The sequence below is a fragment of the Alexandromys fortis genome, unplaced genomic scaffold (genome assembly GCF_014885135.2).
Source record: "Alexandromys fortis isolate MF-2015 unplaced genomic scaffold, M_Fortis_MF-2015_v1.1 scaffold_26, whole genome shotgun sequence".
In the NCBI taxonomy this organism is placed as follows: domain Eukaryota; kingdom Metazoa; phylum Chordata; class Mammalia; order Rodentia; family Cricetidae; genus Alexandromys; species Alexandromys fortis.
In genome coordinates, this window is record NW_026067894.1 from 14,326,266 (window position 1) to 14,338,284 (window position 12,019).

Below are 12,019 nucleotides of genomic sequence, written 5' to 3' on the forward strand. Positions count from 1 at the left end.
GTCTAGCACGCCAAGGCTTCAGGTTCAATCCTAAATACACACTGCACTCACAAAATAGCAAAAATTCTGTAACCTTTACATTTACCCATTTTCCTTTCATTTCCACGTTAAGGCAGTTTCACTATCTAGTGCCAGGTGGCACAAAATTTACTAGACCAGGCTGGCCTTGAACTCAGTTCTCTGCCTGCTTCTGCATCCCAAGAGCTGGGACTAGATGTGTGGTGAGCCAGCGGGCCCAGCCCATTTATCTTTTCAGTCTGGGATATAGCCAAATTTCCTTAGGGATTTTTGTAATGATTTCTGAGTTTTATGACATATTTGGGAGTTTTTCCTACATATTTCTTAGTTATTTTGCTTCTTACAATTAAATTCCCATTTGAACTTCATTTTGGTTAAAACTGGTTGGTAGAAATGCAAAATATTGTCTTTTATATGACTATTTACTTGTCCCATTATTATTTATTGAATAATCCATATTTCTCCTACTGATCTGAAATACCACATTTTATCCTCAAAAAATGATCAAATGTGTGTGTGTGCATGTGTGGATAGCACAAATTCTAATTGTTCTTAATAAAAGCCCAGAGTCAGAAATTAGGGGTTGAAAATTGAGATCAGAGAAGCAGTGCAGCCATCGACTAGAGAGACCTTTTACCTCTCCTGAAATCTCAGACCAAAGGGGGAACCCTGTCCTCAGACTGCATTGAGTTACTATCTCCTCCCGCCTTCTATTCTTCTCTCTACTCAACCATATCATATCACTCCTGTCTCCACCTCCCTACTGCTGGGATTAAAGGCATGTGATCCCAGCACACCTCAGTGTGAGCACAGTTTCTCTTTTAGACAGATTCAATCTTGTGTAGCCTAGGGTGGCCTTGAGCTAGCAGAGACAGACCCCTCGGCCTCTGTCTCCCTGAGTGTGTGCCACCACTCCCTGGCCTCTCGAGGCTTAGCTCTGCACTCTAATCTTCAGGCAAGCCTTATTTGTTAGATCACAAAAATATATATATATTCCAGAAACAAGTAATTCAGAAACTTTAAATGGCATATCATTCTGAATAACATTATGAAACCAGGAAACACATTGTCTTTATACAGTGGTGGCTTTTTTTTTTTTTTTTTTTAGTTTTTCTTTAGTGACAATAGCAGTCAAATCTATGAGAAGCCTGGGATGTGAGGTAATGCTCTACTCTGAACCCCATCCTGAGTACCCGTAGGTTGCTAACTTTCTTTCCTTCTCTTTCTTTCCTTCCCTGACTCCCTCCTCCTTTCCCGTCTCACTTCTTTCTTTAGAGTATTGATATGTAGTCTAGACTGGCCTGGAACTTAGGGGGATCCTTCCACCTCTGCCTCCCAAATGCTGAGATTACATGTGTGCCACCACGTCCATATAAATAATGACTAGTTTCCAGACTGATTTTTCCTACCCTATAGCCCCAGGACACATATCCACCTGTCTATTCTATGTGGTATTTATTCTTGGATGACTAATAGCTGTCTTGAGTATGTTTTAAAAAGAATCCTTTTATCCCCATACCCTTCTCTCTAATATTCCCTGCCTCTTAAAGCCCTAGTTCTGCTCTGCTGAATGGCTGCAGTGCCATCCAAACTATCTCCCTGCAGTTATTGCCAGAATTTTTTCTTAATGCAGACAATGCTGTCCTACAACTTGCTATATATCTGAGGATGGTGTCAAACTTCTCATCCTCCTGCTGCTGAGTGCTGGGTTTATGCGGTATTAGGGATCAGACCCAGAGCTTTCATGTAGGCTAGGAAAATACTCTACAGAGCTGAGCTCACCAAAAAAAAAAAAAAAAAAACCTTTTAAAAACACCAATCAATATGGAGGCTGAGGCAGGAGGATGCTAATTCAAGAAGAGCCTGAAAAGACAAAGTAAATGAAAACAAAAGAACCAACAATAACAAAATCTAACCTCCCTGCTTCCCATAAATCGGATCATGTGACTCCTCTGCTTCTAAACCTTAAGTATAATCTGGAAAAATAACAAAGAAGGTAAAAAGAGAAGCTTGTTTTTGGTCATGGTATTTTATCACGGCAATAGAACAGTAACTAACAGAAGCAAACAGACAAACCTAATTCTGGATGGTGGGAATACCACAGGTCAGGGTTTGGCAAAGCACACCTTCATTTGCTTTGTACACAAAGTTAGATTTGAAATGCACCTGCCCACATGTTGTCTGCAGCTACTTTGGCACTACCTAGATCAGCAGAGGTGGCAGATCCTCCAGTTGCAACAGACAACTGCAATTGCAGTTTCCAATTTGCAAAGTCTAAAATACTTACTTTCTAGAATTATATTAAGAGTTTGGGGGCTGGAGAGATGGCTCAGTGGTTAAGAGCAGTGACTGCTCTTCAAGAGGACCCAGGTGCAATTCCCACCACCCACATGGCAGCTCACAACTGTCTGTGATTTTAGTTCCAGGAGACCCAACACTCATAACAAATTACCAATGTACATAAAATATAAATATATATAAAGAGTTTGGTGACTTCAGCAGATTTGCTTCCTTATATTTAACATTCCACAAAATTCAAATTATTTAAATAACTTGAGGAAAATTCACATTAACATTCTCAAAGAAACAAAAGATTCTAAAACTGTCATAGCATACAAGCATCATATTTTTACAGAATAAAACTGAATCAATCAAAGCTATTTGGTAACAGGTTTTAAAATATTTTTAAATTTATTTTTATGTGTATGGGAGTTTTACCTGCATGTATGATTATGCAACATATGAATACCTAGTGCCCATGGAGGCCACAGAGACAGAAAATGACGTTATATCCCTGAAAGTAGAGTAGAATGTTTTAAGTTGCTGTCTGGCTGGGTGGTGGTGGTGCACGCCTTTAATCCCAGCACTTGGGAGGGAGAGGCAGGCAGATCTCTGTGAGTTCGAGGCTAGCCTGGTCTACAAGAGCTAGTTCCAGGACAGGTTCCAAAGCCACAGAGAAACCCTGTCTCGAAAAACAAAAACAAACAAACAAAAAAAGTTGCTGTCTGGGTGCTGGGAATCAAACCTGGGTCCTCTGGAAAAGCAGCCACTACTCTTAACTGCTAAGCTATCTCTCCAGCCCCCAGTAACATAGTTTAAAATGAGAGGCGATTACAGAAATACTCCACGTGGGAAAAACATATATAGGGTAACTGTATTAAATGAGGTGCATATTCCTAAAAACCTGAATAACTCAAAATTAGCATAATTCAAGACTAATTGTCCCACATACATACACTAGAAGGATGTATTCTCAGAGGACACAAATTTATTATCAGTACTGCAAATTGTTAGATATTATATAGAATACTTTTGTAAACACATGTTAATAATACTTATTAATTATACACAGTAAAATCTTACTTGTACATTTAATGGCATAATAATTAATGGTGCGAGTGATTAATCACATAATTTTAAATGATTTAGTATATAACATGTACAAGTTAATTTAATGACTTTCATTAATGAATATACTGTCTGAAAATAATTAGATAGTATCACACCTTCCAATATGATAAATACTGGGAGAGTCACGAGGACTAAACTGGACAAGTTACCTTTCTACAACAGTGACTCCAGACAAGACATCTGCTGAAGACAGACACGAGTGTGCTTGAATCCCTGACTAAGGATCTTTGACATACAGATATATTTCCCAACTTTTCTTTTTCACTATGGAACAGCAACCCATTTTTGGATCTTTACCTTCAAAAATAATCATTGCTGCTTGGCATAGTGGTGCATACCTTTAATCCCAGAGGCAAGTGGCTCTCTGAGTTCAAAGCCAGCCTGTCTACACAGAGCGAGTTCCAGGACAAACAGGTCTGTTACATAGAGAAACCTTGTCTCAAAAAACAGAATGAAACAAACAAAAAGCAATGGCTGCTATAATATGGTCAAATGTGACAGCAGATACAGCCTGCCTACTCATTTATGTATTAAAACCTCAATGGGCTTTAAACCCAGGAAGATCACTAAGACTTACAATAAGACTTCTGTCTCGCCGTCACCGCCCATCTTCTGAAATGTATTTTATTTATATTATTGTTGGTTGTGTATGTGATGTGGGGACATGCGAGTACCACCACGCACATATGAAGGCCAGAAGACATCTCTGTGGAGTTGGTTCTCTCTTTACATCTTTGCACGGTTCTGAGGTCAGGCTTGTGTGGCAAGCGCCTTTACCTGCTGAGTCGTTTTGATGTTCCAACTACTTTCATTTCATCAAAAATAATTCATACTGGAATTGCCAGAGTTTTTCCCACTATTCTGTTATATTTGTCTGGCTATAATTTTTCTAAGCTAGGCAAGTAGTTTGCCTAATTTGCTCTGCTGCTCTGGGGTTTTGAGAATTCCCTCTTACACTGTGCAGGACACACTCCAGTCTAACAGCACCTAGATACCACAGCAAGTGGTTTGGTCCTTGTGTAGATTTTCATCATCTCTAACACCTGCTGTTCCAAAGACACTAATAGTGGACACACTTGAGGTCCACGTCATCATTTTATAACACCTGAATGGCATTGTCACATAAGAAAAAACTTCTAAGCCAGGCGGTGATGGCACATACCTAACGCTCCAGAGGCAGAGGCCAGCCTGGTCGACAGAGTAAGTTCCAGCACCGCCAGGCCTACACAGAGAAACCCTGTCTCAAAACATACCCCCCCCAAAAAAGACTTTTAATTATTCAAAAAGTCACTGAAATCACTAAGTCAAGACCTAACACGGTCTACGTTAGCTCAAACGATACTAAGGAAGGATGAGAGAACTTAGCATAGCTCCGCAGGTCAAGGTCAATTCTGCTGAGGTGATGGTTGGCACTGGACTACAACCACAGCCTGTGATCCTGATAGCCGGCCAAATCTGATATTATTCACTCTTTAAAATTATTTTTATTTTTTATTTTATTTTTGGTTTTTCGAGACAGGGTTTCACTGTAGCTCTGGAGCCTGTCCTGGAACTAGCTCTTGTAGACCAGGTTGGCCTCAAACTCAGAGAGATCCACCTGCCTCTGCCTCCCAAGAGCTGGGATTAAAGGCCCAGCTAAAATTATTTTTAAATTTGGGGACATTTTCACATTTTTCAAATTTTGAGACATAACGTGAGAAATTAAGTAAATATGCACTTTGTACTATTATCAGTCCCAGTGACGTGACACCACTGAGCTTCCCAAAGAGGGAAAATAAGCAGTCAGGAGTTAGCAGGCACTTAAACAAATAGAGGAAGCTCAGTACAAAGTAAGATGAATCAAGAGTATATCCTTATTAATGATCTAGAGTCCAGCAGTGGTTCAAAACATAAAATGTGTTACCGCTCAACCCTTTGAAAAGAATCAGCTACAAATAGAAAAGTACTTGCATAATGTATATGTATATGCATATGTGTGTATGTTTATATATTAGACTATAAGCAAAATGAAATAAGTAAGTGGAGGATTATCAGGTAACATACAAACAATAAAACTCACATTTCCAATGATCTCTGCTACCTCTTTAGGACCTGCACCTGTTAAAAATCAAAATACACATTATCATTCTCACAATATACATGAGTAAACACAGAAATTGGCATTCATTTTCTCTCACAAAGGTGGATTAGAGCCTGGGTGAGAATTTCTCAAAAAATAGTCCAAGGAAACACCTGTGGTGCCTAGTAAAGGTAAGGATTCCCTACTTCAACCCCCTGCTACTTTATTAGAATGCCTGGTAACAAAGATGGAAGAGTGGGGAATGGCCAGATGGCTGAGTGGGTAAAGGGCTTGGTGTGCAAGCATCCGGCTATGAATTCAGATTCCCAGAACCCAAGTTTAAAAACAAAAACACCAAGCATGTCTCTGAATCTGTAAGCCCAGGTGATCAGGAGGATCCTAGAGTTCACTGACCTTTCTAGCCTAACCAATAAGTGAACTCCAGGTTCAGTGAGACCCTGTCTTAAAAACTAAGATGGATTTGGTAGGCTAACATGCTTGCTACTCAGACCTGAAAACCGAGCTTGATCCTCAGATCCCAAGTGGAAGGAGAAAACTGACTCCCAAAAGCTGTCCTCCGACCTCCACAACAAAGGTCTGGCATGTGCCTGTCCACACTTGTGCACATATATCACACACATATATATACAATAATAAAAAACAAAACTCAAACTTTCAAAAACAAGATGGAGAGTGGTGAAGACACCTAACATCAACCTCTGGCTTCCATGCCTACCCACCTATATAGAAGTAAGTATATATGCACAACAGACAGACAGAAAGAGAGACACACACAGGCAGGTACATTAAAATTTTCAAATTCTTTTTGTTTATTCATTTTATTTTATGTGTATGAGTGTTTAGACTGCAGGTAATGTATGTGCATCACACGTGTGCCTTGTGCCTATGGAACCCAAAGTGGGACATCAGATTCCCTAGAACTGGAGTCACAGATAAAGCCTCCATATAACTGCTGAGAGCTGTACCCAGGTCCTCTGCAAGAGCAGCAGGTGCTCTTAACTGTTAGGTCACCTCTACAGCCCATTAGAAGCTTTTAAAAAAATAACTATACCCATCCTTCCTTTCCAACAGATCCCTCTTCATTTACTAGCCACTCACCCCACATAGTGGGGGCACCATTTCCTCATACAATATAAAGAAAGGCATTACCAATACAAACTCTTAGACTAAGCAATACTTTCCTCTTAGCCAAATGCCTCATACCTGTTAAAACACTGTTAGTGTTCGTGGTGGGCTGGAGAGCAGGTATTTTTGCCAACGATATCACACTGGTAATAACTGGTGTTGTAGGAATCCTTGGAGAAGGGAGTGTCGTCACAGCATTTTGTGCTTTAGGAATAATTACTGATACTGACTTTGGGAGCACAATTACTAAAAAAGTGAAATGAGACAGATTAGCATTGTCCCTACACAATGGAGACATACAAATTTGTAAATTGTTCCATAAAAATAAGGAATAAAATGAATGCTGATTAAAATAAACAATAAAGACAAAGTATAAATAAAAGGGTAAAACAGGAATAGAATTATTTAACAGTTTTTCAGGAAGCAATACAAAGTTCTAATTTTGTGTAATGTTAGTTTGGGTTCTTGTCATAAAGTCAGGGTTCACTGGGACTTAAAAAGAGCCTGATTCTGTAAAACTCTAGCTTCAAAGGACAATCTAAATCCCATATAAGATGTTCCAAAAATCTAATAATTTTAATATCTAACAGGTTAAATGCCAGGTGTTAGGAATAACTAGAAGTTCCTGTTAGTGGGTATAAGACCCTACATTTAAGCTTATCTCAAATAAAACTTTAACACAACAGTTTCCCAAAGCCAATGAGGCAGCTGTCCCTCCATGGAACACTGTTTTTTCTCTCGCCTAAAAAGAATAAGTTTCATTTTCATATTGTTTATATTATCATATTTTGCTAATATTCATGCTAATTACATTCAATCCTCCTTGTCCCCTTTCTCCCTGCAATAGTTCACCTTTTTTACGCAAATATGAAACAAAACAATATTTGTCTTTCTTTTTCCCTCCCATTCCTTCGACCCCTCCCTCTGCCAACTCAGTCTCCAATTGGTTTACTTCAACTATATTATAAAATGAATATTTTACTACCAACCTGACTAGTCCAAGGGAAGAACTGGCCAGTACAAAAGTGTAGAATAGACATATAAAAAGGGAGTACAAGGTAAGTAAGAGCCAAACTGCAAGAAGCAAAAGCACATGGCGTCTGTCAATTAAGAACTTGAGGTTCTGATCAGAAGACAGGTATAACAAGTGTTTCTGACTCGGAACATATGACTGGGTGGAGACTTTAAGAACATTCCTCACATCTAGTCTGAATTTTTTGAACACATTAGCTGTCCTACTTGTAAAGTTATTTTCTTTTTCAGGAAAAACTCTGATACCCATAAAGAACTGTTCTACTTTATTTTTTTCTGAAATAATTAATGTGTTTCTCTTTTTTCTTTAGCTGCAAGCAAGATCTGCATCAAATTCTGTATCAGTCACAGCCACCATATTAACACACTTACTTACATCCTTCCCTTTGTTTGCCCTGTTTTTAATTTTTATTTCTTTTTAAATTTTTTTTAAATTTTTATTTCTAATTATAACTGAGTAGTATGGATCCCTTAGAATAAGTTACATATATTCACAGTTTAATCAAAAGCAATCAAATTAAATTTTCCTATAAGATAAATATATATTTGACTGATTGATTTATGATTTATGCAAAAAAGCATCAGAATTTTCTCTCAAGGATTATGTGATGGCCTTTTGTCAACTTGACACAAGCTAGGGTCATCTAGGAAGAGGGAACCTCAATTCAGAAAAATACCTACATCAGAATACCCTGTAGGCAAGCCTGAGGGGGCATTTTCTTGATTAATGATTCATGCGGGTACTGCCACTCCTGAGCAGGTGGTCTGGGTTGTGTAAAAATGCAAGCTGAGGGAGCAATGGAGAACAAGCCAGTAAGCACTACTGCTCTACAGTCTCTGTTCAGTTTCTGGCTCTAGGTCCTTGTCTTGAGTTCCTTCCCTGACTTCCCTCAGTGATGGAGTGTGACCTGAGAGTTGGAAGATGAAATAAACCCGTTCCTCTCCAAGCTGCTTTTGGGCATAGTTACCACAGCAATGGAAACCAAACTAGAACAGACTGTTACTAAGGAGCCCTGAAGGAGACTTTAAGAAGTCCAGCTACCTGCACGCAGTGCAACTCTGCTTGTATGGCAGTACTTCAACTGTGGATGCTGACAGCTTATCCTAGCACTGACCTACAGAGCCCATGAGTCAAGCTTCACTTTACCTTTTTTGTGAACTGGGTCATTCACACTATAGTGATGGCAAAACTTCAAGACACAGAAGAGGTTGCAGAAGTACTTGATGCTGCCTCGCCATCTCAAGGACTCACTTAGCTTACCCTGACGTTTGCAAGCATCGCACCTGGCTATCTGAGGAGCAGAAGACAAGAAAGGGTTACAATTATAAAAAGGTAATATTACTGTAAACCAAAGACACGATGAAAACGGCTGCTTTGTTTACTGAAAATGGAAGGCTTTCACTTGAAATACTGTGGTTAAAAACAGATTCTATTATTTGTTCCATATAAAGCATCCTAAAAATTGACTTTCTAAAAGTTGCTCTTTTTGTTTCCAAAATTACCAATGAGGGAATATAAAGACAAGTTGTATTTTATACAAGTAAGAAAGAACATACAGAGAAAGAATATGAGCTTTGGAGTCATAAAGACAGATTCACTCTAACAAATATTTAATTAAATACCCTTTTCCTTTTTTTAAGATTTTATTTATTTATTTTATATATACGAATGCTCTATCTGAATGTATGCCTTTATTCCAGAAGAGGGTATCAGATCACACCATAGATGGTGGCAAGCCACCAAGCGGTTGAAGAGCAGTCAGTGCTCTTAACCACTGAGCCATCTCTCCAGCCCATAGTACCCTTTTCTTAAGCACTGTGATTGGTCCTTCACCATATAATGGTTAGAACGTATTACATTCCTCCACAAGAAAATTACGCATGGGGTGAGGCAGTTAAGTAGCTACTGATTCCACTAGAGCACTGTGGGAGCAAGGCAGTGTCATCTACTAGCTTCCTCACCGGCATGCTACTCACCTCTCTGCACTCCAGTCTTCTACTTACAGACTGGCAGTGTGCACCTATCTCTCAGGACTGCCACTGGGAACGAAACAAGGAAGGAGCACCAGATTTCTATTATTGCTCCTTTAATTACACCTGTCACCATATGCCTCTCAAACATAGGAAAGCAGTAAGATTATCAGTATGTCCCTTGACCTATGAAGGGAGGACAAGGTCTGACTTTAAATTCCTTAGAGTAACCTGAATTGGAGAGCTACTTAAGCAACATTATGTAAATTTCAAACCTAAGAGTTTCAAGCAAGGTCATCACATTTTATAAGTAAGAGAATACAAATGCACACATATCCTTACTCAACAACAAAATGTCAGGCTAGTGATACAGTTCAGTTGAAGAATATTTGTCTAGTGGGCATGAGGTCCTACATTCAAGCCCCAATACCAGGATGGGATTGGGGAAAGGCTCTCCAGAAATCCCAATTCTAAACACACATTCTCCTCACGTTATTTGAACATATTTTAAATTGAAAATGATCAGCACCTATTTCAGAACGACAAAGAACATGTCCTAGTTACCTGATAGAACAGAGCTGTAAACTTGGACATGCATTCTTCACAACAGAAAACTTGAAGCTTGCCTTCCAGTCGATTTTCTACAAAATTTGCAGATGTCTGTAAGCAGTAACTGCACATCTTGCAGCAGTTTGTCCATCTTTCTGCAAAGTCTTGAGCAGAGAGGGTCTTGCAAACTGAACACAAGGAAGGACAAAAGGGAAAGACAAACACACATTAGCTCCAAGGCGAGAAGCCAGTGTCTATAGTGTTTCAGCTGACTTCTAGCCAGGTGTGATGACAGGTCTCTTGCCCAGCATTTGGGAGGAGGAGGCAAGAGGAAATTCCAGGGCAGTCTCAACTATAGGCCAAGTTCAAGAAGTTCAAGGCCAGACTGAGCAACTAGAGCCTTCTTTAAAAAAAAAAAAAGGAAGCTGAAGAGATTGCTCAGCAGTTAGAGGCTCTTTCAAAAGACCTGGGTTTTGCCAGGTAGTGGTGGAGCACACCTTTAAACCCAGCACTCGGGAAGCAGGGGCAAGCAGTCTCTGTGAGTTTGAGGTCAGCCTGGTCTACAGAGCAAGTTCCAGAGCAGCTAACACAGTTACACAGAGAAACCCTGTCTTAAAAAAACAAAATGAATGAATGACCTGGGTTTGGTTTCCTGACATAAATTTTTTGCCTCTATATAATAGGATAATCTCCATATTCACAAAACAAAAATTAACATTTAAATATGCTCTAAATATTAAACCATCCATATTCAGAAATAACAGAGGTATTGTATTTTAAATCAAGTTGCAACAAAAGGCTTGAACTCATACTTTACAAATAGGTAGAACAAAAAATAAAAAAATCTGATGTCTTAGCTAAACTTACAAGATTTTCTCGCTGGGCGGTGGTGGCGCACACCTTTAATGCCAGCACTCAGGAGGCAGAGGCAGGCGGATCTCTGTGAGTTCAAAGCCAGCCTGAACTCACAGGCTCCAAAGACAGGCTCCAAAGCTACACAGAGAAACTGTCTCAAAAAACCAAAACAAACAAAAACAAAACAAAACAAAAAAAACAACAACAAGATTTTCTCTACTAATGTCATTAATTATAGTTTCTGTTTGCTGAGATTACTAAAATGCTTAACAGGACAAATCTTAAGGTGTAGCAAGTATAAACTGCATAAATTTAACCTTGTAAAAATGTCCAAGTAATACTTCGTAAAAGAGAAAAGGGTTTTGTTTTGTTTTTTTGATTTGGTTTGGTTTCTGGTTCTTGGTTTCTCGAGACAGGATTTCTCTGTGTAACTGTCCTGGTTGTCCTGGAATTCACCAAGCTGGCTTCGAACTCACCAGAGATCCTCTGCCTCCCAAATGTTGGGGTTAAAGGAGCACACTACTACTACCCAGCAAAAGAAGTTTCTGAAAAGCAAAAATCGTAAATACACTCTCTTCCATACTGTGTGAGGAACAGTGAACCCCCTTACCTTCACTACAGAATGGCTTGTCAACCCCTGAGTACCGCACAATGTCCTTGATGACTTTATATATTTTACAGTAGTCGCACAAAGCCATAACTTTATTTCTCCTTTTGTATTCTTCACAGCAAACCTCGCCACAAAACAGAAACATTCTACCCTGCAAAAACAAACAACGGATATCATTAAGCTCTAAGTACAAAGAGGCTGGAAAGACGGCTCACTTAAGAGTGTACTACTCTGCAGAGCACCCACGTTAGGTTGTTCACAACTGCCTACAACTCCAGTTACAAGGGATCCAGTGCCTGTGGAGGCACTTGTGCTCACATGGACATTACCCACCCAATCCTCCCCCCCCCCCCCCATACACACACAAT

General features: G+C 39.4%; 1 protein-coding gene across 1 annotated transcript in view; it reads right to left on the reverse strand.

Annotated features, from left to right (window-relative positions):
• Positions 1–12,019, reverse strand: part of Zmym6 (zinc finger MYM-type containing 6) — a 37,722-nt gene that overhangs the window by 8,883 nt on the left and 16,820 nt on the right. Inside the window, exons 8-12 of the mRNA XM_050156687.1 lie at positions 11,652–11,802; positions 10,202–10,374; positions 8,814–8,958; positions 6,713–6,880; positions 5,489–5,526 (exon numbers count right to left, since the gene is read on the reverse strand). Coding sequence (XP_050012644.1) covers positions 5,489–5,526; positions 6,713–6,880; positions 8,814–8,958; positions 10,202–10,374; positions 11,652–11,802 — 675 coding nt within the window. The remainder of the gene's footprint in view (positions 1–5,488; positions 5,527–6,712; positions 6,881–8,813; positions 8,959–10,201; positions 10,375–11,651; positions 11,803–12,019) is intronic.